General features: G+C 44.7%; 1 protein-coding gene and 1 long non-coding RNA gene across 2 annotated transcripts; both read left to right on the forward strand.

The window, feature by feature from the left end:
• Positions 1-416: 416 nt before the first annotated feature.
• On the forward strand, positions 417-8,485 carry LOC112606171. The gene is made up of 3 exons (XR_003115606.1): positions 417-653; positions 4,970-5,124; positions 6,796-8,485. It is a non-coding gene; the product is annotated as an uncharacterized LOC112606171 (long non-coding RNA).
• Positions 8,486-15,989: 7,504 nt separating this feature from the next.
• DDX20 (DEAD-box helicase 20) lies at positions 15,990-27,673 on the forward strand. The gene is made up of 12 exons (XM_025387585.1): positions 15,990-16,128; positions 16,553-16,965; positions 17,390-17,484; positions 20,125-20,293; positions 20,886-21,000; positions 21,118-21,260; positions 21,399-21,537; positions 21,638-21,696; positions 22,658-22,740; positions 23,105-23,210; positions 23,328-23,429; positions 26,138-27,673. The coding sequence occupies exons 2-12, from the start codon at positions 16,665-16,667 to the stop codon at positions 27,301-27,303; spliced, it is 2,478 nt and encodes an 825-aa protein (XP_025243370.1). The 5' UTR covers positions 15,990-16,128; positions 16,553-16,664; the 3' UTR covers positions 27,304-27,673.
• The last annotated feature ends 66 nt before the right edge of the window (positions 27,674-27,739 follow it).

The following is a 27,739-nucleotide window of genomic DNA, read 5'->3' on the forward strand; positions in this document are numbered from 1 at the left end:
CTGAGGGCGGAGGGAAAAGTGGGACAGCCAATGAGAATTCAGGGGGGCTGTCTTCAGCCAATGGGCAGGGCGGCCGGGGGGCCGGGCTGGGCGGTCGAGGCCGACCCTACCACGGTGTTTGCACAGGACCCGGGCGCAGCTACTGGGGCTGGCGGGGACACACCTGGTCCCGGCCAGCGCGGCGGAGGACATCGTGATTCCAGGCCGTACGGCGGCCCCCAACGAAGCACATGACCCTCGTGTGGTCATAAAGGGAGACCACATTTTTACTGGGAGGGACTGGGTAGCGGTGTCATGTCAGTAAGAGGCAGAGTGCCATAGTGTCAGTCCCTTTCCCCAGACTCCGATCAGGAAGGAAACACCCCCACCCCCTCCGCTGCCATCCCCAGAAGTCCCTCAGAAGCTCTTTTCTCCCCGAAGAGGACCCTGGGAATGTGGCTCCCGCCTCACTCCTAGAGTGAGGTCCTCGAAGCCCTGCCCTCTCAGGCGGAGCAGAGACGCCGCCGCTTGGCCGGTTCACGCCTATCACACAAAGCCGCCGAGGGTCGGCTGCGCCCCTGGCAAGGCTGTAGGGCTGGGGATACTGAGTATGATAGGCGAGGTCCCTGCTCTCAAGAACTTACATGGGGAAGAAGGGGAGGCGAGATAAACAGGTAAACACACACACACGGTAAGCACGGTAATTTCAGACGATGATTTTTATGAAAACATGAAACGGGGTAGGGGGTGTGCCTGTTTTCCCTGGGGCCTTCACCGGGGTGGGCAGGGAGCAAGCCTTTCTCTCCCCAGGGCTCGGCGTCAGTCAACCTAGCTGACGCTCTGGCCTTTGGCGAAGCGCTCAAAGGCTGGGATGCTCCGATGTTATTCGAGCCGAACAGGAACCGTTCGAGCGCCAGCCAGGCCCTGGAGGATGAAGTTGCAGCCGATGGGCTCCATAGGCCGATGGGCTCGGCAGACCGGCGGGGTTGCTCTTCCCAGCCCCAGCCCTGGACGCCCGGCTCCGCGTGCGCCAGCGCTGCTCCCTCCCAGCGCGGAGACGCCGCGCCCGGCCGGGCCAGCCGGGGACCGTGGCGCAGAGCACAGAGAGTAATTAGGCAATTAGCGACGTGTTGTTTCAAGGTAATTAACGGGGAAAAGTTTGCCCCAGGCAGGATTTGAGGTCTCTGAGTGGGACAACTGTAAGAACACCAGAGACGGCACGAACGGTGCCGGTGCCGCGATCGGTCCGTCGGTGGCAGCCAAGAGTGCCAGATACGCTAACTATTGATAGATGCGCGGGTGGCTCACGCCTGTAATCCCAGTACTTTGGGAGGCGGAAGCTGGTGGATCACTTGAGGTCAGGAGTTCGAGACCAGCCTTACCAACATGGTAAAACCCCATCTCCACTAAAAATACAAAGTTAGCTGGGCGTGATGGCCTATGCCTGTAATCCCAGCTACTCCGGAGGCTGAGGCAGGAGAATCACTTGAAAGCGGAAGGCGGAGGTTGCAGTGAGCTGAGATCCCGCTATTACACTCCAGCCTGGGCAACAAGAGCAAAACTCCGTCTAAAAAAAAAAAAAAAAGACGGGGGAGAGAAGGAGGAGAGAGAGATACAGAGAGACACAGACACATGGCCCAGGGAGGGAGGAGGGACAGAAATGGAGGGTCTGAAGAGAGGGAGGGTGAGAGAGAGAGAGAGAATTAAATCTTTAGAAGAGTTTGCAGAGTCCAGTTGAATGGCCTCCACTTAACAACCCCATGTCCTCTGTTACACAATAGCTCTTGCCCACAGCTTTCAGCCTAGCCCCAAGAGTCCTTTTGGGCGAAGCTGGGGCAGCTGTAGCCAATGCATACAGAAAAGAAAAAAGAGGCACAGTATGGGCTGAATTTGGTCAGTGACCGCTGGCCGAGCCCAGGCAACTCTGGCCCTACCAGTCTGAGCAGCATTGCCCCTCCTGCCTTTTCTGCAGCTGTGGGCAGAAATCCTCCAAGAGATCCCTTTCTATGGGACCCACCAGATGTTCAGAGTGAGAGCCGCCCCCAAGGACAGAGTTGTGGTTTCCAGTCCAGCTGAAGAAGTTCTGTAGTTGAATACTATGGGACTGGGATAGAAAGGACCCAGCGTTGACATATAGTCCACAGAGGGGGCCTTTAATGCGGAGAAACACCACAAAATGGTTCCCTAAGTTGAAGGGCCTTGCTTTGCTCCATCTCCAGTCTCCAGCACAGTAGTCAGATGTAAGAAACTCTTAAGTAAACATTTGTGGATCTGTGGCTGAAATAGTGTTTTTGTTTTGTTTTGTTTTTGTTTTCGTTTTTGTTTTTTGAGACAGTCTTACGGCCAGGCTGGAGTGCAGTGATGTGATCTTGGCTCAGGGCAACCTCCGCCTCCCAGGTTCAAGCGACTTTCATGCCTCAGCCTCCTGAGTAGCTGGGATTACAGGCGGCTGCCACCACACCTGGCTAATTTTCGTATTTTTAGTAGAGACAGGGTTTCACCATGTTGGCCAGGCTGGTCTCAAACTCCTGACCTCACGTGATACGCCCGCCTCGGCCTCCCAAAGTGCTGGGATTACAGGCATGAGCCACCATGCCTGGCCTGGTGAAATAGTCTTTAGGGTCCAGCGTAAGCCCCAGTTTTCTCCATCTCTGAGGCTTCATGGGCTGGAATCCACTTGGAAGTTGGGAGGCTGACTAGGGTTGAAAATCCAAAAGAAGTGGGCTGATCTCTTAGCAAGAACCTAAGATTGGGTGGTTAGGTCTTCTGTGCTGCTGACAACAGAGTATGACCTTGCACAAATGCTTTCCTTTTACTGGGCCTCAATTTCCCCTGCTTATGGGTTTAAACCTTTGTGAGTCTGTAACACTTTATACTCCTTACAAAACTCTCTTCTGGGTTGGACACAGTGACTCATGCCTGTAATCCCAGGACTTTGGGAGGCCGAGGTGGGCGGATCACGAGGTCAGGAGTTTGAGACCAGCCTGGCTAATATGATGAAACCCCATCTCTTACTAAAAATACAGAAATTAGCCTGGCGTGGTGGCGGGCGCCTGTAATCCCAGCTACTCAGGAGGCTGAGGCAGGAGAATCGCCTGAACCTGGCTGAGGCAGAGGTTTCAGTGAGCCAAGATCACGCCACTGCACTCCAGCCTGGGTGACAAAGCGAGACTCCATCTCAAAAAAGCAACTCTCTTCTGAAAACTAACTGTGAAGTAGTCAGGAGCAGGGGAATATTTACCCCATCTTGCAGATGAAGAATGTATTGTTAGCAAAGCCAGCTCACATTCCATCCATCTTCAGGTAGAGAGAGATAGCAAGAAAACAAATTGATAGTCATAATACCAGTGCAGAACTCAAAAGAGAAGTTTTAGACAAGTCTGAGGTGGTATCACTGTGTGGTTCCCACAAGACTTTGGAGGACAATTACTGTCTAACTCTGAAGTCCTTTCGTGGTGCTGGGCCATTGCAACTTACCTATTCCCTTGCTTCTGAGAAGGCCAATGTTACCCCAGGAGTGTGTGTGTGTGTGGGGGGGGGGTCTCTCTCTCGCCTTGTTCCTGAAGAGGTAACTCTCATCTGGGCAGAGCAGGCAGGTGGAAAAAGTAGGAAAAATAGCTGCCTTCTGCTTTTTATTTTTAAAAAAGGATTTAAGTGATAGAGAATAAAGCCTGTTGCCATGGTTATATAAACATGGATAAATATTTCTGGGCTGAGGATGGGGGCTGGGGGACATGATTCATTTTTGCTGAAGAGGAATCAGATGGCTCAGCCTCCTCCCTTCCACCCACCCACCCGCCTCCGAAACTCAGCCTGGAGGAAGGATGAGGTTATCTCATTCGAAATAAATAATAAAGAAATCAAAGCTCTTTAGACTGGTTGTGAACATACTTTCTTAAAGCTGTTCAGAGCTGGGGTGGAACCCTCAGAAGGTACGTGGCCATTTGCCCTCCACTGGTCGGCACTTTACCTGACAGAGAGGGTGCAGCTCCTGGAAACTGTGTCCAGTGCTGTCAACTCTTGGGACTTGACTGCCTAACCTAGCCAGGGAGGGTGGCCCCCTTTGTCCCACTGCCAGAGCCTGAAGCTCCTGACACCTATCAATGAGCTCAAATGAAGAGGCAGAACCAGTTGTGTCCCAAGGGAGCTCAGATCCTACATTAAATAATGGAAACACCGCCATTCTCCTGGCTCCAGATCTATAGGATCTATGGCCCCCACCTGGAGGTCCCTATCCACCAGGTCCTAGCCAGCTCTGGAAGACATACCCGAGTGAGGCAGTGTCCAGCTTCTCATCTCTACTGGCAACAGGAGAGCTGGAGAGCACATCCTGGTGCAAGGAGAGAGATACCTGGTCACATAGCAGTCTGGAAACCTCATCATAACATCACCCTCCCAAGGGCAGGGGCCCTATCCCCAGTGCCCTCATTCCTTGCCCCTGACTGTGGCTGCCAACAACTATTATCCCAATCCCATCACCCACCACATGCTGCCTGATCATCAACAGGAAAGGCTGACCCTAGAGATAAATACATGCTGTTGGAATGTGTTCAGATATCACTGCAGAACTGTTTCTCTCTAGGGAGAGGACCCTGCCTGACTGGCTGGCCCAGAGGCGCTGTGCAGAGACTGTGTACATGTCTGAGTGGGAACACATTGGGATGGTAGGGGAGGAACTGGACTGAGGCCCAGCTATTCTTGAAAGAATCCAACTCCTAGCTTTCATGACATCTTCCCTTGTCTACCTTAGACAGAGGACTGGGCTCCTCTGACCCTTATAAGTCCAATACCAGGAGGGACAGCTGAGAGGATGAAGTGGCCTGTGTGTTGGGGAACCCTCTCAGTTTCAAAGGAAATAATCACTTTGGGTTTTAATTTAAAAAAACAAAAACAAAAACCTTTGGACTGGGCGGAGGAATCAAAGACTGTAGTCATAAAAAGCTCCATGAACTTTGGGTGTCTTCAAACAAAGGTTGTCATTCTCTTACAGATGGAGCGACTCAACCCAAAAAGGTTCGTCTGTCTGGTGATGGAATGTGCTCTCCCAGTTTTCAGCACAGGACTAATTCAGCTATTCTACTCTTCAGAAAGCAGGAGGGAGGTGCCCTAAAGTGGATTATTGAAATGATGAAAGCCACCGAGGAAGTGAGTTCTGATGTTCCACATCCACGGAATTGCCATCATTTTTTTCTTTTTCTTTTCTTTCTTTCTTTCTTTTTTTTCTTTTTTTTTGAGACAGAGTCCCGCTCTGTCGCCCAGGCTGGAGTAAGTGGCGCAATCTTGGCTCACTGCAACCTCCGCCTCCTGGGTTCAAGCAATTCTCCTGCCTCAGCCTCCTGAGTAACTGGGACTACAGGTGTGTGGACTACAGGTGTGTGCCACCACGCCCAGCTAATTTTTGTATTTTTAGTAGAGACAGGGTTTTACCATATTGGCCAGGCTGGTCTCAAACTCTTGACCTCGTGATCCGCCCACCACGTACTTTTACCCATAGTGCTAACTCAGACCACCACTCTCACAACCTTTACTTCCTTATAAAGTCACTGGGCTTCAAGATCAGGCTATCAATTATAGAGTTGCTGAAACGTCTTAGAGAGCGACTGAAGGAAGGTGATGGAAGAAGAAATAGCAGTATGGTATTTTGAGTAAAATTCATGTATGAACAGCTCCCAGGCTATCTCATCTGAACAGTTTTCAAGTGCAAAATTAGATTTGTCCAAATAATGAACAAGTAGTCTGTGGGCTGATACTCACTTCTATATGGAATAATTTGGAGCTATGGGCTTGGTGCTTATGATGCCTAAGCAAAGATCTCATTGCTACTTGGGAAGCAAGTATTTCCATTTTGCAAATATTTACTGGAAAGGCAAGCAAATATATATATATATATATATATATATTTTTTTTTTTTTTTTTTGAAACGGTCTCACTCTGTCGACCAGGTGGAGTGCAGTGGTGTGATCACGGCTCACTGCACACTTGACCTCCCCTGGCTTAGGTGATCCTCCCACCTAAGCCGCCAAAGTAGCTGGGACTACAGGCACATGCCACCATGCCAGCAATTTTCTTTCTTTCTTTCTTCCTTTCTTTCTTCCTTCCTTCCTTCCTTCCTTTCTTTCTTTCTTTCTTTCTTTCTTTCTTTCTTTCTTTCTTTCTTTCTTTCTTTCTTTCTTTCTCTCTCTCTCTCTCTCTCTCTCTCTCTCTCTCTCTTTCTTTCTTTATTTCTTTATTTCTTTTTTGTAGAGACAAGGTTTTGCTATGTTGCCCAGGTTGGTCTTGAACTCCTGAGCTCAAGCAATCTGCTCACCTCAGCCTCCCAAAGTGTTGGGATTACAGGCGTGAGTCACCATGCTGGGCCAGGAAAAGCAACTATTTTTGAACTACGAAGAACACGTGAAGAATGCCAGGGCACAGCTAAGGGAAATATGGTATTTGTGCAAACTAATGCTAGTGGATGCAAACTGTAGCAGGAAGGAAAATGGCTCATTCCCAGGACTCTCCTGGGACATTCTGCAACATCTGACACTCCAGAGGCCCAGTGCTGGTTGCTCTGTAACCTTACCGTGGCCTGGAACTCAGAGCAAAGGCTCATTTTATCACATACCACTTGGCCATCTCCACTAGCTAGCAGTAAGCAAGGACCAGTGGTTGGCAGCTTGCCAGGGAGAGACATGTTAGCAAGAGGGAAAGAAAAGCCACCTGCTTCTCCTCCTGAGACCATGGGGTGAGGGGAAAAAGAGGTCACATCTCAAGTTTGGCTGTCTGCATATTTGCTTCTACCAGGCTGGCTTTTAAGTCTCTTCTGCTGTTTTTCAGGAACCAGAGAATTCGCATAGCTCTGATTAGACATCAACTCGGGGCATCCTAAACATTTCAGCCTGGACACCCTGAGAGGAGCCAGTGCCATTGGCGACAGCTGCTTCTGTGAGGGTTTTTGCTTGGCCAGAGAGGCAGGACCCACTCCTTGGCATTTTGAGGAGCGGTGCTGGGTGGGCAGTGACTGCACTAGCAACAGTCTATATCAAGAGAAGGCCTCAAATTCCCAGAGAAGAAAGGCAGCGAGGCCAAGAAACATTGCTGCTGCTTAACAAGTGAAGACTCATAGTGGAGAATAGGAGCTGAACACGCGAAGGAGTTTGGGCTTTACTGCCTTCTCTCCTAGCATTGGACAGATCTTCTCTGCTGTGATTATTCTCCATGAATCATCATCCATAGAAAGTGACTGAGGCAATAGAAAGTGAATAATGAATCCCTCAAATAGGCTTTTGTGTTTCTGCCTGGAGGGTTTTGGAAATAACTTGCATCTTAATCTTTTCGACTTAGAATCATAGAACTTGGGAGCTGAAAAGGACCTTCATTAGGATGTGTGGCCTCATAGAAAGACTGGAAGAAAAGATTTGTGGGTATGAGCCTCTGGTTCATCACTAAAAATGGGCATAGCCTAACATATATTGGAGGCTTTCCTTGTGTCAGCTACTCATTTATTCTTCCCAAACCTTGGGAGGCAGGTGCTGCTATTCCTCCATTCTGCAGAGGAGGAAGGGAGATGAGGAGACAGTAGATCACCAGAGGGCACCATGAGGGGTGTGCTGGAACCATCATGTGGAACTGGCCCTGGTTCCAGAATCCACATCCTCTCGGTCATTCTACTCCCTCATCAAGTGGCTTTGGACAAGTAATTTAACTTCTTTGGGTCTCAGTTTTCTCCTCTGTGATCTCTAAAGTTTTAAAATTGCTAACAGTCTGCATCTGCCACCCAAGCATGTGTTTTTACAAGTCAGAAAAGTGTAGCACAGAAATGTTAAGTGACTTGCCCTAGGTCACTCAGGTTGCTAAGGGCAGAATCAGCACAGAAACCCAGGCCCAGTGACCACTGCCCCCAGGCAAGACGTCCTTCCCTTCCACTCCACTTTGGCAGGTGTTCTAGAGGAATCCAACTCCTTGCCTTAGAGGAAACCTGTTCGATGATATCAGATAGACTGGAGATGTTACATTTTGGTGTGGCCAATCATAACACCAGGATGAGCTTAGGAGGCTGTTATATTTGTTTATCTAAGTACCTCCAACCTGTCTGTCTGTCTGCTGTTTGTCTGTCTTTCTCAGGTCATGCATAGTGATCAAACCCCGCCTGGTAACCGTAGGGAAAGAGCATGACTGGTGTGTTACATCTATGCATGCCCCCAGTGGTATCTCCAGTTGTTTGTCCTCTTCATGCAAATGTTGCCACCTTGTGCCAGCTCTCTCACCCAGCTTCCTTCATGACGACAGTGGTTGCAATTCTGCCCCTCTCTCCTCCTTCCCCTGTCCTTGGCTCCCTACGTCCAGAATCTGATCATTTACTGGTGTGCCTTGGGAGGAGACAGGGCCCAACAGGATCTCAGCTGTGCTCTCAGTGCACACCACATTACAAGCATCCCCATCCCAGTATCCTCCCTATTGAAAAAGAGATGGGAAAGGGGTGGATGTGTCAATAAACACACCATTGAAGGTATCTGAAATAGAACAAGGAAATCCTGGGTGAGGCATTATTCACAATGTGTATCCATATATGTGTGAGTGTGTGTGAGTGTGTGTGTGTGTGTGTGTGTGTGTATTTCAGACAGTCTGAAATGAGCTCTCACCCACTGGTGAGTGGAAAATTAGCTTTGGCAAGTGAAGAACTGGGTGACAGGTGAGGAAGCCAGCAGGGTATCAGTGTTATCCTTCTCCTATTGCTGTTTCTGTGTTGCTAACAACATCTCTCCCACCTCTCCCTGTTCCATGAAATGTAATTAGGTAGAGTAGAAATGACTTGGAAGGGCTTGGGCATGTGGGGAAGTGATATGAAGATGTTACAACGGCCTTGTGACCTTGTAAGCGAGCCATGTGCTTGCAGGTGGGCTGCGCTAGGCCAGTTGGGAATTAGCATTTTCCTGACGGCCCATGAAGCAAGCTGTGTGGTTTACATTTCTAGTGGGTGGAAGAAAAGATGGCACTCCAGGGACTAAGTCCTAGGAAATGCTGCCATCTGGCATAATGTTGGAGGCAGTGTGTGCCAGGACCAGGAGGCAGGAAATCTGGGTTCTTGGGCTGACTCTAGATTGGCCCTATAATCTCTAATGCCTCAGTTTCTCTAATTGTAAAGTGGGACAGATAGTCCCACTGCTACCTTCTTGTGAAGGTAAAGTATGCAAAGGCCCTTTGAGATGTCGAGAGCACAATTCTAAATGTGAGGTTTGCCTGCCAAAGGAATTTGCCAAGCCTACTGGGAGGCAGCAGTTTGCTTCTGTGTCAGTTTCCACGGTCTGTGCTCAGACAGGTACTTAAGCATCTCACATCCATGAATCTTAGCTCCTATCTATAGTCAGCAAATAAGAAAAAGGGCAGGCTGATGCTCTGCTTCTGTCTGATCTTCTTACCAATCCTACCCTCGCCTCCCCTCCCCCTGACCTGATGCGATCATCTTGCTGCTCTCCCTCATCTGCTCTGGGCCTGTCAGTTTAATTTAACAAGGTTGTGGGAGAGGTTTGATTTAATCAAACCAGTTGCTGTATCCATCCTGCTCAGAGGTCCCTCAGTGTCACCACTGAGATTCAGATTAGACAGTGACAATTACTTCTTCTTTCCTAGCTATTGCCTCCCCCCTCCCTTTCACTCCCTAGAGGGAACAAGGAGGCAGACCAATCTCCTGGGACCTAAGAATAGATGCGGGAGGATCAAAGGAGGGAAACAGGCTCTGGCCTGAGAAAGCCCCTCTCCATGCCTTACATGGCCTTGTTTAAGGCTGAGCAACAGCCCAAAGGGTGGGGGGAATAGAAAATGTGAGCAAAGCTGCCTTGCAAAGGCTCAAGGCTGCCTGAGGACAGAGCTATGCCATTACTGATGGCCCCACAGAGATAAAACCAGTCTCCCTTATTGTCAGGAAAGTGGGGTGGAGGATGGGTAGAGAAGTAAGATAGCTGCACGCTCTATGTACTCCAGACCATGAGCAATTATTTCCAGGTTCTCAGCCTGGATTCTGGGGTCTCCGGAGCTGGGAGACAACCACAACAACAGGAAGGCGAGGCCCCATCCATCTGAGCTTCTGTGGCTCTGTTCTTGGTGTGGAAGCTGCAGTGACAAGAGGAGATGCCACCTGAGCCAGGGGCTCAGGGGCGGCTGCGTGGGTGTGAGGTAACTATGCTGTGGGTGTTGGCGTGTGTGTGTGTGTGTGTGTGTGTGTGTGTGTGTGTGTCAGCCAAGGCAGGGGAGTTTCTGGCGCAGAGAGTTCAGAATTCCAGAACAAATCTCTTTTGTTGTCATTTAACCCTTTCATTTCCCTCTCTTTTCAGGAAGTGGGTGCTCAGCACCTCTTGTTCTCCTAAGCAGCTCAGAGGAGAGACAAAGGCCTCTCCAAGGGGAGCCCTTACTTAGGGTGATAGAAATTCTTTTTCTTTTTGGTCCTTTGTGCCACATTCTTCCATTGGTCGGCAGGCAACTGACAGGTGTACCCCTCCCTGGGCCCCTTTCAGAGTCCCCCTCCCTGCCATTTGTCTCTCACCCAGATATCCAGCAGACACTACTATCCACAGGAGCTGAATATGATTAGCAGAAACCCTTCCTGACAGCTCCAAAGAGGATCCCTCAAATGCATATTCTATTGAGTGCATCTCATTGCTGCTGACAGCCGCTTTATCAATTAAATTCCACATTCCCAGTCTTCAGAGATGCCATGAACCTCCCTACCTAATAAATCATAGGCCCCCAGTTATTGTTAAATGTCCCATCAGTCTCTAATAAACTCCCTGCCAAAAGGGGCAGGTTATTTATTATGCTGCCTGGACAAGAATAAATTGGGCCCCTTTCTCAAAAGGAGAAGAGCAAACATGCCACCTTCCTCCCTAAAGACTGAGGCAGTGGTGTTAAATGGGACAATTAATCAACGTGGGCCTTGCGCGGAGAGGAATCTGGTCAGAAGCCTGAGGGAGGATCACCTGAGGTTCTCTTCCAAAAGCCAGTCAGGCAAATCCCGATGGCTGGGGGTGGCTGTGCAGTAGGCATGGGCTCAGGCTTTTGCTACTTCTCCCTCTTTCCTAATTTCTGAGGCTAGTCACCCCATAAGCCATGGGACACATGTAAAAAACGGATATTTTCCATGTTGGGAGGTAGCCAGCTAGGATTGGGCAGGGTCATGAAATAATACATTCTATCCAGAAGGGCAGAAGTTGTTTCTTGATAAACTTGATACAGCATAAGTTTATAGATGGTGCCAGTTCGCTACACAGAGGGCTCAAGAATATAACAATGAAAGTATCCGTGGCCAGGCAAAGCAACTAGGAAGCAAAATCTCAGTTGTGCTTTGCTGGGTAAGCAGCATGTACATAGGGATGGCACTGGCACTTGGAAAGCAGTGTACCAACACCTAAAGTCCTAGGAACTGCTAGGTCTAAGAAACAGTGTGTGTTGTGGGCCTTTCCATTACTTGTCTCATATTAGATCCCAGACCTAGGTGATGCTCCAAGGTCTGCAAGTTGGGATCCAAACTGCTTGGCTTTGCCATTATCCAAGCCCCAAGTTACATTTCCAATCGCATTTCTCTTTACTGCTAAATAACACTACCCACCTTTGGAAGAGCATAACACACTCATTTTATATTCCTTATGGTAGCAAATGAGGTGCTCCTTAATATAGGGCCAGTATATCTCTGCATCCTTATGTCCAGGTCATTTCTGCCATACCTGCCTCCACTCACAGTAAAAGACTTAACTTCCCTAAATGACTATGGCTTTCATGCTTCCACGCCTCTACACAAACTGTTCTCTGTGCCTAGAATATCTTTCTGAGACTTGTCTGCCTGGTGAGCTCTCTTTCCACTCCCACTGCCTGAAGAACACCTTATTCATCCTTCAGGATAAACTCAGGGTATCAGCCCCCACTGCCTCACAGGACTTGAGCTTTGTCTCCTGGTGCTGCTGCCTTGGCAGAAGTGCTAGACTCCAGGAATTAGGTAAACAATGATCTTGTATGTGCAGTTGTTCTCTCATACTTCCATATATACTTTAAGCAACTTTGATTTGGGGTGTGGAGGAGAAGGACATAGAGAAGAAAGCTATTGCTCTTTGAATACCAAAAGCTGTTTTCCTCAATTTCTCAGAAGTTCTCACTCTCTCCCACATGACAGCCACACTTTGAACAACTAAGGCCCTGAAAAAATGTCAGTACTGCATATGATTTTACACCAGCTTGTGTTACTTGCATATTTCATGCTTGGTCATTTCCCTAGCTGGGCTGTCAACTCTTTTAGGACAGAGGGTAAAAAGGGCCTAGACTTTGCCGTCAAATAGATCTGAGTTCCAATCCCAATTATGAGCTCTGTGACTTTGAGCAGATTAGTAATCTTCTGAGGAGTTACTTGAGGGCAGCATCTTCTTCGGCATCTGACACATAGAAGGCTTTTAGGATAAAGTCCAGACACTAGCCTGGCCTACACTTCATTCTCCTGCCTCATCAAAGCTTACTGTCCCATTTGCATTCTAAGCTCTTTTAGAATGTGCTATGGTGGTCCTCACCTCCAGACCTCCATTTTCCCCTCCTCTGTCACAAGGCCAACTTTGATTCATTTTTCAGATCTTACCATAGCTCTCACTAATGTTAGGAAGATGTGGCAGAGGTTGTTAGTTGCCTCCAATGTCCTTTCCCCCTTCCTCTATAGTAATGGACCTCCTCTCAAATCAGTGTATAGCTGGGCATGTGATTGTCCGGAAAAATGACATTTCCCAGATTTTTTGGTTTTTTTTTTGCAAGAAGGTATAACTTTATGGCTAAGTTCTTTCCAAGAAATGCCAGATAATGTGGCAGCTTTTGAGAACATTTCTTAAAAGGACTGCTGGCATGATGACCATTACCATTTCTACTTTCTATTTTGAGTCTTCTTCCTTCCTGCTGGCTGCAATGCAAACATGACGACTGGAACTACAGCAACTGTTTGGGGACCAAGACAGAAGTCTGGGTGCTTGGGATCTTTGTGGACCAGGGCTATCAGTCCTGCTTCCAGAATTCTCTACAAGGGCAAAATGAACTTCTATCCTGGGGAGGTAACCTCCTATTTTGAGGTCTTACTTTCAATCAAACCTAATTTTGACTGCTAAGTCTTTCTTGGCTCCCCACATCTGGTTACCTCCTTGACTTCAGTAGCACCCTGCACTTTATACAGCAAATGAGGCCACCTGTTTGTGTGCATCTGTCTCCCTGAGTGCAGAGGCTCTGTTTACTTTGTTCTATTTTTGTATCTCTAGCACTTGGCTGATTTATAGGTGTTCAGAACATTTTTGTTGAATGATTAGAGATGTTTTGTAGATTGAATGCAAATAATAATATTGCCTACCTTGTGTTGCTCTGAGGGTCAAATGAGAAAAAGTGGCTTTAAAACCTTAAGTTTCCTTCCCTTCTTTCCACATTCCCCCACCGATCCTCACACCCAGGGTGGGCCACCTTACACTATGCCTTCTTTTTACTGTTTTCTTTTCCTCTGGGTTCAGAAGCCTCCATTGCAAAATAATTGGACGAGATCATTTGAATCTTAACACCCATTCTGAGTCTAAGTGTCACTCACATCTCTTCAGTTCATATGAATCTCTTCCTCCTCTAGCTCCCTGGAAAGGCTCTCCAGGTAGATGGAACAGCAAATACAAAGGTATTGAGGTGTTACAAGCCTTGGAGAATTAAGCATTTGGGCTAGTTTGGTCTGGTTGGAGGAGGTAGGTGTGCTGCTCTGCCAGAGAAGAGACAGGGATCCCACTGTTATTTATCCGGGGGAGGCTGGGAGACAGACACAATCTAGCCCATTTCTGTATGTGTTATCCTCATGCCTTACCTAGTTATTAAATGATCTCTTGCTTTTGTGTTTTGTCTTTATAGTACTAAAAATTATGGTCAACAACACTGTTACAACTTTTGACTAGTGAGAAAAAAATTTTTGTGTTATTCACCATGGTTCCCAATAAATTACTGCAATATTTGTGTCTGTAAATCATCATAAACAACAATGCAGCAACAGAATGCCTATAAAACTATAAATGTTTTCTGGAAATGCAGTCTTTTTGCTTTTCTTGGGATAATCCTGTGGTTCTTCAGCGGTGACTGATGTGAGTTCTACAGAACCACTGCTATGTGCATGGAGATCCAGCAGAGATTTTTGAGCAAGGTGTCAGCCATTCAATGTTTATTGGGTCCACCAGGTGCTTGGTGCTGGGCCAGAGGGTCTAGGATGACAAAATTACTGTCCTTGAGAAGCTCATAGTTTATTTAGTGTGAGGCACATACAAGTAACCAAGCAAATAAAACATAAGAGCCAGACTGGAATTATTGATAGTGTGCTGTGGGACCCTGGGGTGGGGAATAAAAAAGGGTGTCAAAAGGAGCAGGATCTGGTGCTGGACCCAAAGAGCCTAAGATATCCACTTAAGAAAGATCACTGGCCGGGCGTGGTGGCTTAAGCCTGTAATCCCAGCACTTTGGGAGGCCGAGGCGGGCGGATCACGAGATCAGGAGATCGAGACCATCCTGGCTAACACGGTGAAACCCCGTCTCTACTAAAAAATACAAAAAACTAGCCGGGGGAGATGGCGGGCGCCTGTAGTCCCAACTACTCAGGAGGCTGAGGCAGGAGAATGGCATGAATCTGGGAGGCGGAGCTTGCAGTGAGCTGAGATCTGGCCACTGCACTCTAGCCTGGGCAACAGAGCGAGACTCCGTCTCAAAAAAAAAAAAAAAAAAAAAAAAAAAAAAAAAAAGAAAGATCACTGCAGCACCTGTGGGGTACATGGCTGGGATAGAGAAGAAACTCTGGCCAGGCAGACCATTCAGGAGGTTTTTGCAAATTAGGATGATACAGGGACCTAAAATAGGGCAGATGCTATGGAGACTTAAGAAGAATGGATGAAATATTTGGAGGCAAAATTACTTGTGCTCAGTAAATTGTTAGAAAGTGGGGAAGGAGTCAAGAATAATTCCCAAGTTTGGGGTCTGGGGATTAGGCAGATAAAAGAGGTGAGGGCACTAAGAGGCAGGCTGGGACCTTTAGTGCCATCTCCTCCATCAGTCTCCATTCCTTCAAACAGATAGTTGACATTTTCTCAATGTTTTGTAAATTTCCGGGCAATATAAACTGTCAGGACCACCTTCCAACGGGATTACCATGTCAAAGCCCCTCCTCTATCATAGGGAATCTGGACCATCACTGTGTGTGTGTGTGTGAAGGGGTTAGGGACAATGACCAGTATTATAATCTATGGACAAAGTTGGGCTTGGTTGCAGAATATATTTAAGCTTGGTATTCTTTGTATTTTAAAAAATTTGTTTACTTTTTAAGAATTTGAGACAGGGTCTCTGCATGTTGCCCAGGCTGGCAACTCCTGGCCTCAAGCGATCCTCCCGCCTCAGCCTCCCAAGAAGCTGGGATTACAGGTGCGAGCCACCCCATACAGCTAAGTTTGGAATAATGAATACGGCTGAGGTCCAGAAATATTTAAATTTGGCATGATGACTAAGAGTTTGTTATAGGAGCTCAATCATTTGATAAATATGGAACAATTCCTATGTGTCAGATTGCTTTTCCCACTAGGGATGCAGAGGAGAACAAGACAAAATGGGTCCTTGTCCTCATAGAGTGTGGGAGACAGGCAGTAGACATATAATTTCAGGTAGTTGTAAGTATCATAAAGAAAAAATAAAGCAAAACAAAACAAGAGAGTGCTGGGAAAGACCAGGGAGCAGACAGGATGACAGAGCTGTCTTAGGGTGTTCAAGACTTCTTTTAAAAGGAAGAGCTCTTTGAAAAGGTGATATTTGGGCAGAAGTCCACAGCAAGGAAAAGTGGCAGAGACTCCTAGCCGCCTACGCATGAAATGATGGGGAAAGGAGCAATACAGAAGGCATGTAACATTTCAGAGTCTATTAGGCATCCGAGGGGAGGTGCTGCGGAGGTGGATGCATGGAGGCAGATGGATGTACACGTCTAGAGTCTAAAGGGAGATCTGAGGCGGAGATATGAACTTGGGAAATGTCAGTCCGGTTCCAGGTTCCAATTCAACGTACTTTTATCAGAGTTCACTGGGCGCCAGGGACTTGCTAGGGGCTGAAGGTCCGGAGATAAATTGGGTTGCACAGCAGACGGACACACCAGTCAACGTAGTAAACCCTTGGGTCCCGCTACGCTCTGGGCGCACTCTGCCAGCACAGAGGAGCAGCGACTCAGGGTGCAGAGCGGGTAGCGCTGGGGAAGAGGCGGCCGCGGAACGAGACAGGCTGGCGGAACGGAAAACGGAAGCACGGGGCGGGGGCGTGACGCAACGGGCACATCACAAAGAGCGCCGAGAGGGCGGTGGCGCCGGGGGCACGGCTTGGCGGCTCCGCCCAGAAGAGGGCCGAGAGGCGGGGCGGCGCCCCCACCGCGGGCCCGCGGCGCCCTCTGCAGGCCCCAGGCAGCGACTTAACAGTTGCCTCATCTTTCCTCTCCTCCCTCATGCTGCTTTCCTCAGGCCACATTTTTTTTGTGTGTGGGTAGTGTTCCCTAGTCTCTCAGCCTCCGACTCCCGTCCCTTTCCTCCACTTCCAGGCCAGGCGTGTTAGTGTCTTCGTGGGAAAACTGCCAATAAAGTTTTTCCTCTTCTCGCTCCCAGGATCCCCGCTTCTCTTCAAGCACCGCGAGATCTGACTGTGCGGCTAGCATGGCGGCGACGTTTGAAGCCCTGGGAGCCGTAGCGGCAGTGGCGACTGCTATGCCAGCTGAGCATGTGGCCGTGCACGTCCCGGCCCCAGAGCCAACACCTGGGCCTATGAGGAGCCTGCGGACCGCTCAGGATCTCGGCAGCCCGCGGACCCGCACGGGGGACGTGCTGTTGGCGGAGCCGGCCGACTTCGAGTCACTGCTGCTTTCGCGGTCGGTGCTGGAGGGGCTGCGGGCAGCCGGCTTCGAGAGGCCCTCGCCGGTGCAGCTCAAGGCCATCCCGCTGGGGCGCTGCGGGCTCGGTGAGAGCGGGGGCCCGGGAGAGGTCGGGGGTCGGGGCGGGAGAAGGGCGACTGAGGGGCGGCAGCGGCGGCCAGGTCCGCACTGCAGCTCGGGGAGAGCCCTCGGTCGGCTCCCGGAGCAGGGCCCGGCCTGGGGCTAGGCGGTACGCTCAGTTAACTTATTTGTAAAACTAAGGTGCACTATTGAACTTGAAGATGGTTAAGACCTTTTTTAGCACTGACAGGTGGTTCTAAGTTTGAGAAGATAAACGGTAAAAGGTCAGGGACTAGGCGTTTTCTCTTACGTTTTTGAGAATCAACTTAAAATGAAGGTGCCAACTGGGAGAATCTCAGGAGACCCTTCTAGTTCTCTGATTCCATGCGAGCCCCTAAGCTGCTTCCGTGAGTACTGGCTAGTGATAATTTTTTTTTTTTTCCTTCGCAGATTTAATTGTTCAAGCTAAATCTGGCACTGGGAAAACCTGTGTGTTTTCCACCATAGCTTTGGACTCTCTTGTTCTTGAAAACTTAAGTACCCAGGTGAGTTAGCTCAGAGGACCAGAGGAGGATGTGTTACGTGGACTTTACCACAGGTCAGATGAAATACCAGTAGCCCCTCAGAGCTGGAATTGAATTTGATGAATGATTGAGTTAAGTGGTGGTGGTGGTGAACTTTGGAATTTTCTATGCGTACCTTATTTAAATAGAATAAAGCTACCATATGTGTCAGTTTTCTCACTACTTGGTAATACAGACAGGGATTCTTTTACTTACTGACTAATGTGATACTTAACATTTGACTTGATTCATGGTAATGTAGTGCTCTGGCTATTGCTGATAACTGCAGGGTTTGTTTTTGTTTTTTGAGAGGGTATGGCTCTGTCACCTAGGCTGGAGTGCAGTGGCGGATCATTGCTCACTGCAACCTTGAACTCCTGGGCTCCAGTGATCCTCCCACCTCATCTTCCTAAGTAGTTGAGACGACAGGTGTGTGCCACCACACCTGGCTACTTTTTGTATTTTTTGTAGAGATGGGGTCTCCTCAGTGTTGCACAGACCGGCCTCGAACTCCTGGGTTCAAGCAGTCCTCCCACATTTGCCTCCCAAAGTACTGGGATTATAGGCATGAGCCACCACACCCGGGTATGCAGGTGGTTTTTAAAGCTCTGTAAATGTATCATATTCATCTCCCATCTTCTAGGTTGTCTTAGAGTGTTTCTAAGATTGCCCTACCCAAATTAGCAGGAAATTTGGGTTTGGGGATCATTTCTTCAACAAAGATTTGTTGAGCCCATATTACGTATGAACAGTATGTCAGGCATTGGAGATTCAAAGATGAATTAGATGTGATTCTCATAACCTTACTTTGTAGTTTAGTTGTTATGGCAGACTGTATTTCAGGTTCTCAGGCATTGGTATATCTGATGATGAGTCTTCAACAGTGGTTTTTAATCCAGATATCCATGTTCATCACCTGGGAAGCTTTTTGAGTCCATCTTATATCTGCCAAATCCTAGGTGATGTTGCACATTGGAAATCCTCCTACTTCTCAAGAACCTGAGCTAGTCTAATTGTAGACGAAGATGTATTTGAGGTTTTGGCTTCTGATAATTTGGCAACAGATAAAATGCTAAAATCCTGGAAAAGTTTCATAAATTCGTTTTTTTGAGTCTCACTCTGTTGCCCAGGCTGGATTGTGCAGTGGCACAATCTTGGCTCACTGCAACTTCTGCCTCCCAGATTCAAGTGATTCTCCTGCCTCAGCCTCCCGAGTAGCTGGGATTACAATTGTGCATACCACATGCCCGGCTAATTTTTTTGTAATTTTGGTAGAGACGGGGTTTCGCCATGTTAGCCAGGCTGGTCTCAAACTCCTGACCTCAGGTAATCCGCCTGCCTCAGCCTCCCAACCTGCTGGGCTCACAGGGGTGAGCCACCATGCCTGGCAAATTCATATTTTTAATTTCAGATCTTTGGATTATCACAGTTACATTATTTTTTTGTGTGTGTAACAAAGTAATACATATTAATTTTTAGAAATAGGGAAAGTTCAGGAAAATTAGGAAGTACCAGAAAACAAAATCTGTAATTTCACTACCTAGAGAGAAACTGCTATTAACAGTTTTGGCATATTTTCTCCTAGTCCTTTTTTTTTTTAATCAATTTTTTCTTCTCGTAGTTAAGAGCACAAAAGTTTTGTTTTCTCCTTCTCCAGTAGCTACATTGCAAAGTTTTTACCGTGGCTTTCAAGGCCTTTTGTGATCTAGTCCCTGGAGCTAGATCTCTGACCTCCTTTACTTTCCCCCAGATTCTGTCATGTAGGCCTTCTTTTTCTTCCTCAAACACACCAAGAACACTGCCATCTTATGGCCTTTGCATTTGTTGTTTCCTGTTGGTGAAAACGCTTCCCCAGGTGTCATATAGCCAGCTCTACTCTATGCCGTACATGTAAGTCTCTGCTCAAGTGTTACCTCCTTAGAGGAGGGTTCATGATCACCTCATTTAAAATGACTCCTTCTTTCCCTGTTTGAGTTTTTATGATACTTTTCATTACCTGTCATTACTTATTTTTGTTTATTGTATATATTCTTATCCAAGAATGAAAGTACTGTGAGGGCAAAGACTTTATACTGTTAGCTGTTGATTCCCCAGAAACTAGTATGTTGCCTAGCACAGAGTAGGTTCTTACTTAATATTTGTTGAATGAATGAATAAATGGAATACAGTCAGCCCTCCCTGTCTTCAGGTTCTGTATCAGCTGATGCAGCCAACTGTGGATCAAAAATACTTAGGGGCGGGGTGGGGGAACTATAAAAAATAATACAACAATAAAAAGACATAAACAAAAATACAGTGTAACCATTTACATAGCATTTATATTGTATTAGGTATTATAAGTAATCTAGAGATGGTTTAAAATATGTGGCAGGATGTGCATAGGTAACATACAGATATATGCAGTTTTATATAACAGACTTGAGCATCTGCCAGTTTTGGTATCTGGGGGCTTCCTGGAACCAATCCCCTGTGGATACCAAGGGATAACTGTATCTTAACTTATCAATAAAAACTCGTTTGAAATGATCATTTAAATGAAATATAGTGTGTCATGTAATGAATATACCAGTCCCCTATGTATTTATTTCTCTGACTCAAAAGTATACTTTGTTTTTTTTTTAGATTTTGATCTTGGCCCCTACAAGAGAAATTGCTGTACAGATACATTCTGTTATTACAGCCATTGGAATCAAAATGGAAGGCTTAGAGTGTCATGTCTTTATTGGAGGGACCCCATTATCACAAGACAAAACCAGACTTAAAAAGTGTCATATTGCTGTTGGATCTCCTGGTAAGATAACAATGCCTGTTGGTAACCAGGGCTTTTAAGGAACTACACACTTTTAATATAACAATAAAGATATATGGGAGTCTTTGATAACTGTGATAATTATTTTGATTAGAAATTAAGAGCATTAGACCAGTGAGATTTAGGCACGTGACTGGTTTACCAGTGGAATTTATGAAGTTTGCATTCCTAAGTATGTTTGAGAAGACATGGGATAGACTTTTGAGAAGAGGAGAAATGCAATGACTTTCAGGAGGCCCTTCTAAGCCATGGATTGGGATTATTCTTTGGCTTCTCTATTATATTTGGTTGTGAATCACTCAGAATCAGAATCTTGCATTCAGTGCTTTAGGTCTTTTGATAGAAGTGGTGCTTATTTACTGGTGATGAAACGTGAGGGGAAAACAATGAGTTTAGGCAAGATCAGAGCTTCAGATTTCTAATTTGTGGTTTAGTGTGTACATGCATAATGAGCGTTGAATCAGGAAATTCAGCAGAACAACCTGTGAATAAGTAGAGTAACAACATTGACTGAGATTTACACAAATTTGGTACATCATAAATATTTCAATTTTTTTTTTTTTTTGAAAATTAGGCAGAATTAAGCAACTCATAGAACTTGACTACTTGAACCCAGGCAGTATACGCCTCTTTATTCTTGATGAAGCAGATAAGCTTTTAGAAGAAGGCAGCTTCCAGGAGCAAATAAAGTAAGAAAAATAACTCACTTGACTATTAAAACAGTGTCCCAAAGTATCTATCTGTAGCTTTTCCGAGTGGTGATTATTGTCTGAATACTTTACATGGTGTCTGTTTTTATTTTGTAGTTGGATTTATTCTTCCTTGCCTGCCAGTAAACAGATGCTGGCAGTATCAGCTACTTACCCTGAATTTTTGGCTAATGCTTTGACAAAGTACATGAGAGATCCCACTTTTGTAAGACTGAATTCCAGTGATCCAAGTCTCATAGGTATGTATAGCTTTTAGGTACTTACATTATTGGTTTGTTTGTGATACTCTGGAGCTTTCCCTTGCCTAGTTGTCTCTTGCTGTTTATTGGTTACCATTAGCATGTATGTTTGTTTTAACTGATAGCTCTTCTTTGTAGGTTTGAAGCAGTATTACAAAATTGTCAATTCATACCCTTTGGCACATAAGGTTTTTGAGGAAAAGACTCAGCATTTACAGGAACTGTTCAGCAGAATTCCATTTAATCAAGCTTTAGTCTTTTCTAATTTGCACAGCAGGTAATGTAACTTAAAAGATCATCTGGGGAACTTGTGAAATAAAAGGATAGTCATGGGGCAATATTTGTAAATTTGTAACCATTTATGTTACATTTCATAGAGCACAACATTTGGCTGATATCCTTTCTTCTAAAGGCTTTCCTGCTGAGTGCATTTCAGGTAAGTTCATCTCTTACTTTAATCTTTATTTAGTATACTGACTTGAAGCCTCCAAAGTCAGGAAGAAGAAATAACACTTCATGAGTTGTCTTGAGAGTGTGAAATTATCTTGTATCTTTTAGAGTAAAGGAATTTTCAGGCTTATTTTTCATTGGAATTTGATATGTCGATATCATTCTGTTTTTAAGGAGTAACTTGGTATATAGTAAAAAGTTAGAAAACTAGTGTTCAGAGAGACATAATTTTATTAGAATCTCTCTTATAGCCACAAATAATTCTATAAAACCAAGTTCGTCTGTGTTAATATAAAAATATTTTTTCTTTAGAATTTTTTTTTTAGTAATCATTGTTAAAATGCTGGAGATTGCTAACTGAATTGACTGTTTTATGGTTTTGTGGAAGGCAAAAGTGATTGAGTTCTTGCCGCAAAGTTAAATGATTATTGCTGGCATAATAAGAATGAAAGAGTCAAAGGATTTTTTGATCAGTGAGGTCCTTTTTAGGATTTTGTTTGGTGTCAGCTTAGTTTTGTTGGCATGAGCTTGTTTAGTTATTGTATATCATGAGATACTGGGGAGACTATTTTCTAATGAACCAATATTTTAACTATAGATCACACTTTAATACCAAATTATAAACAGCTGATTAAAGCATTTGTATTTTCCTAAGAATTGCTACTTATACTTCATATGTAACTTTGCAAATAGAATGTTATATATTCAGGCATGGCCTGATTACTATTTAAGATGGATTTTTGAATTTCAAGTTGATTGCCTAAACTATATTTTAAAAGACTTTAACTTTGGATCTTAACCTAGATTTGCACAGAAGGACAGAATTAACTGTGGTTGGTGTATTAAAAGTGTTAAGACTGGGTCTTATGCTTTTTACTTTTTGTGGATTTGATAAATATGTATTAGCTTAGTTGTTTTTATGTGACTTTCTTTTGGGGTCCTTTTAGGCAATATGAATCAGAATCAGCGTCTTGATGCTATGGCTAAACTGAAGCAGTTTCATTGCAGAGTCCTCATTTCCACAGATTTGGTAAATTTCCTATTCAGTTTGGGTGACTAATCCATCTTGACATATGTTCTATTATCAGATGTACAGATTTCATCTATTATTTTATGTAGGTGTATCTAACAAGAATACCAGAAGATAATTATCTTTCCGGTGCTGAGGAAAATACTTTCTTAAAAATGTCTTTAATATGTTGATCTTTGTCCTTGAAATTAGTCATTAGGAATGAACTTCCTTTTCCTCTGCTCCTCAGTATTCTGTTCTTAATTTGGCTCTTGGCTATACTGGAAGAATATAATCTGGAAGACTATAATATGCATTGGTAGCTATGCCATACAGTTAATGCAAACAAATAATTGCTATCCATTGCTATCTTCTTCAATTCAAGACTTCTCGTGGGATTGATGCTGAGAAGGTGAATCTGGTTGTAAATCTGGATGTACCATTGGATTGGGAGACATACATGCATCGGATTGGGAGAGCTGGCCGTTTTGGTAAAAAAAGAAAACAAGTTTGAGTGCTTTCTTTAAGGGGCGGGATCTGTAATGTGACAGGTGGGCTTTGAATGTTATTTTTGTGAAAATGATTTATTACCATTCTCTCTGCTATAGGTACATTGGGACTGACAGTGACCTACTGTTGCCGGGGAGAGGAAGAAAATATGATGATGAGAATTGCCCAGAAATGTAGTATCAACCTTCTCCCTTTACCAGGTACATTTCATCTGTTTCATTTTGCTGTCAGAATAATTATAGTGGTGATAAGCATAATAAAAATATTAATAATAGCAAACACAGAGTGCTTATGATGTGCTGGGTACTGTTCCCAGTCCTGTATGTACGTTAACTCATTTACTTCTCACCACACTCCTGTGAGGTGTGTGCGATTGTTTTGTAGATGAGGATATTTAGGCATAGAGAAAGTAAAGGTGTTACAACTAGTAAGTAGTAGGGAGAGGAGTGCAGGCTAACCACTGGCACATGAACAATGAGAGCTGGCTGGGCGCAATGGCTCACGCCTGTAATCCCAGCACTTTGGGAGGCCGGGACGGGTGGATCACCTGAGGTCAGGAGTTCAAGACCAGCTTGGTCAACATGGCGAAACCTCTTCTCTACTAAAAATACAAAAATTAGCTGGGCGTGGTGGCAGATGCCTGTAATCCCAACTACTCGGGAGGCTGAGCAGGAGAATTGCTTGAACCCAGAAGGTGGAGGTTGCAGTAAGCCGAGATCAAGCTATTGCACTCCAGCCTGGGCAACACGAGTGAAACTCCATCTCAAAAAAAAAAAAGAAAAAAAAGAAAGAAAGAAAAATGAGAGCTATATTAGCTCATTTAGTTAGTGGCTTTGCAATTTGATTGTATTCTTTGATACAAGGGGGGATATTTTACCTCTTTTAAATTGCTGTGAAGGTAATTCTTATATTCTCCTTTGTCACCATGTGGAAGGAACAGCATCTTTAATTTGAATATTATTTTGAAAAATTGGAATGAAATGTTTTCTTTTGATTTCAGTTCAGTCATTTGTCCTGCTTCTTTTTAAGTGCCGTATTGGAAACAATGCATGTTTGAAACTATTAAATGATCTCTTAAAAACAAAAAATTCTAAAAAACCCTTGAGTGGAAATATGGCATGTTTGATGTGCATGTTATACAGAAAATGTGCATTATAAATAGTGTATATTCATATATAGATATATGTCTGTATAGAAAAATACACATATAGGTCACGCCTGTAATCCCAGCACTTTGGGAGGCCGAGGCAGGTGGATCACGAGGTCAGGAGATCAAGCCCTGTCTCTACTAAAAATACAAAAATTAGCCGGACATGGTGGCAGGTGTCTGTAGTCCCAGCTACTCGGAAGGCTGAGGCGGGAGAATGGCATGAACCCGGAAGGCGGAGCTTGCAGGGAGCTGAGATCCGCCATTGCACTCCAGCCTGGGCGAAAGTGCAATACTCAGTCTCAAAAGAAAAAAAGAAAGGAAAAATACACATATAGTATATACATGACTTTGTAGAATATGGGATATGTAATTATTGAATAAATATAATTGAGTATTTTACCGATTTTATATTTAATTATTTTACAAAGCTAGATTAAGCACAGATCTGGGAGTTCTATGTATTCTAGTAGATCGGGTTAGTAATAACTCATTTTATGATCTTTTACAAATCTCTAATTGCTCTAAGCTTAGAGTCCTGATTTGCAAAGTACTTTAGAGTAAATGGTCTTTAGGCTCTATGTCAGTTCTAAAACTGTCAATTCTTTCTGTGTATAAGTCTATTCGTAGTCTGATATGGGAAAAAAATTGAAAATTGGTAGAAGAGGGTTAAGACTTCTGGTAGGATTCAGTATCATAGCATCTAGTGATAAAAATTGCCTTTGGATACTGGAAAATGATATATTTGGATCTTTATATAATGTTAACAGGGCCCTGAAATCATGAGAAAATGATATTCATGCTGTTAGGTCTATATTGAACTGGGAACTTGTGTAACAACAGATGTTCAGATGAGTTTCCTGGGGCAGAACTAGGAGGGAAATTGGCCTGTATTACAGGACTAGGCACGCAAGGGATATCAGCTGAGTAGTAATGAGAATTTTAATCATAGAATCTGTTCAGCAAAGGATCAAGAGACTTCATTGAAGTTTCCAGACCTGTTGGATTTATAGATAACATGGAGCATAAATAGCAACAACAGATCTTTGTAAAGCAGGGGCTTGATATATCTTGTCTGCCTAAGACAAAAATTGATCACACTTTGAAAGTTCTGAGTGCTGGAAGCAAATTGTCACACCTGGATGGAATAGAAAATTTAGAGGGTTGAAGCCAGCAAATTCTTTAAAAATTAGAAATGTCATTTCTAATTTTCATAGTCACCAGATCTTTTCATAGTCATCTAGTTTTTTTCCCCTATAGAGGTTTTCTCTCTATTGTTAAGGGCAGTAATTTCTCCCTGTTGGAGTATTGGGTGACAGATTTAGTTGGGTGTACAGCATTGCAGTTGTAATAATTCCTAGTCGATAAGCTTTGGGGAGCACAATCCATTTTCTGATATCTTGTTTTGCTGTCAGAAGTATTCAGATAAAGGGGAGGGGCTGTGGAGAGGGAGGAGAGAAAAGATGGGAGAGTTGCAGCAGACTTGTACATTATTCCTAGAGTAAGCTCTTTTTCTAGTGAGGGTGAAGGGAGATAGTGCTTGTGAGTATGGGATGGGTCTTATGTATTTCTTAGGCAGATTTCTTTATTACAGGATTGCTTCAGTTTTTAAAAATATTATATCTATTAAACATCTTAGTATATTTGCATATTTTGTTTCGTAAATGTATTCGATCATAGAAAACTTTATGAAATCATTCAGAAAACAATGGTCTAGAGTAGCTTGAGAATTTTAATACACTTGTTTTCCTTTTTATGTAGATCCCATTCCTTCTGGTCTGATGGAAGAATGTGTGGATTGGGATGTGGAGGTTAAAGCTGCTGTGCATACATATGGCATAGCAAGTGCACCTAACCAACCCCTAAAAAAGCAAATTCAGAAAATAGAGAGAACCCTTCAAATTCAGAAAGCTCATGGTGACCACATGGCGTCCTCTAGAAGTACTTCTGTATCTGGACTATCAGTCAAGTCAAAAAATAATACCAAACAAAAACTTCCTCTGAAAAGCCACTCTGAGTGTGGAATCATAGAAAAAGCAATGCCACCAAAAGAAGTGAGCTGTGACAGGCAATCTGAAGAGCAAAAAATGAAGAATTCTGTTCAGACCCCCGTTGAAAACTCCACCAACAGTCAGCACCAGGTCAAAGAAGCTTTACCTGTGTCACTCCCCCAAATTCCTTGTCTGTCTTCCTTTAAAATCCATCAGCCATACACATTGACTTTTGCTGAATTGGTAGAGGATTATGAACATTATATTAAAGAGGGGTTAGAGAAACCTGTGGAAATCATCAGGCACTACACAGGTCCTGGGGATCAGACTGTGAATCCTCAAAATGGTTTTGTGAGAAATAAAGTTACTGAACAGAGAGTCCCCATATTGGCAAGTAGTAGCCAATCTGGAGACTCTGAGAGTGACAGTGATTCTTACAGCTCAAGAACCTCTTCCCAGAGCAAAGGAAATAAGTCATACTTGGAAGGCTCTTCTGATAATCAGCTGAAAGACTCTGAATCTACTCCTGTGGATGATCATATTTCTTTGGAACAACCTCCAAATGGAAGTGACACCCCCAATCCAGAGGAAGATCAAGAATCATCTGGAATCCAGATCAAGACAAGACATAAAGAGGGGGCTAGCCAGAGAGCTAAGCAGAGCCGGAGAAACCTACCTAGGCGGTCTTCCTTTAGATTGCAGACTGAAACCCAGGAAGATGGTTGGTATGACTGTCATAGGGAAACACATCTGAGTTTTTCTGATACCTATCAGGATTATGAGGAGTACTGGAGAGCTTACTACAGGGCATGGCAAGAATATTATGCTGCCGCTTCTCATTCATATTATTGGAATGCTCAGAGATATCCAAGTTGGATGGCAGCTTATCACATGAATACCATTTATCTACAAGAAATGTTGCATGGTAACCAGTGATTGTAGGATATACCTGAGACCATCAGGAACTGTCAACAAATGATACCTTTGGATATCCATCCTCCTTGACTTATAGTACAGTGGTGTATAATGGCATTTCTGATCAACTTGAAAAGACTTGAGGCTTTCCACTGGGACACATCCATTTTTCAGATTGTTTTGATTTAGGCCAGGTATATTATCTTCATTTTTAAGAGTTTCTTTAAGAAACTTCATCAGATTCTTGAAAGATAATTTTTGGGACATAGAGCTGAAAGTTTCAGGGTGCCATTTTCTATAAGATCTTCCCAAAGGAACATTTTAAAAGATGACATATATACCACTGCTTACTTAAACACAATAAAAACAGTAGATTTGAGCAGTAATGTTAGTTTGCTGTGGAGTTCTTTACAAAGGGCTTAGGCTGCATTTCCTTCTATAGTGGTGCATTCTTGTA

This window comes from Theropithecus gelada, chromosome 1, assembly GCF_003255815.1.
Source record: "Theropithecus gelada isolate Dixy chromosome 1, Tgel_1.0, whole genome shotgun sequence".
In the NCBI taxonomy this organism is placed as follows: domain Eukaryota; kingdom Metazoa; phylum Chordata; class Mammalia; order Primates; family Cercopithecidae; genus Theropithecus; species Theropithecus gelada.

Excerpts from the sequence above, each read along its gene's own strand:
- DDX20 (XM_025387585.1), top strand. The coding sequence starts at position 16,665 with ATGGCGGCGACGTTTGAAGCCCTGGGAGCCGTAGCGGCAGTGGCGACT. Across the intron at positions 17,485-20,124 it reads TTGAAAACTTAAGTACCCAG|ATTTTGATCTTGGCCCCTAC; the intron begins GTGAGTTAGCTC and ends TTTTTTTTTTAG. Across the intron at positions 21,538-21,637 it reads TTTTCTAATTTGCACAGCAG|AGCACAACATTTGGCTGATA; the intron begins GTAATGTAACTT and ends TACATTTCATAG.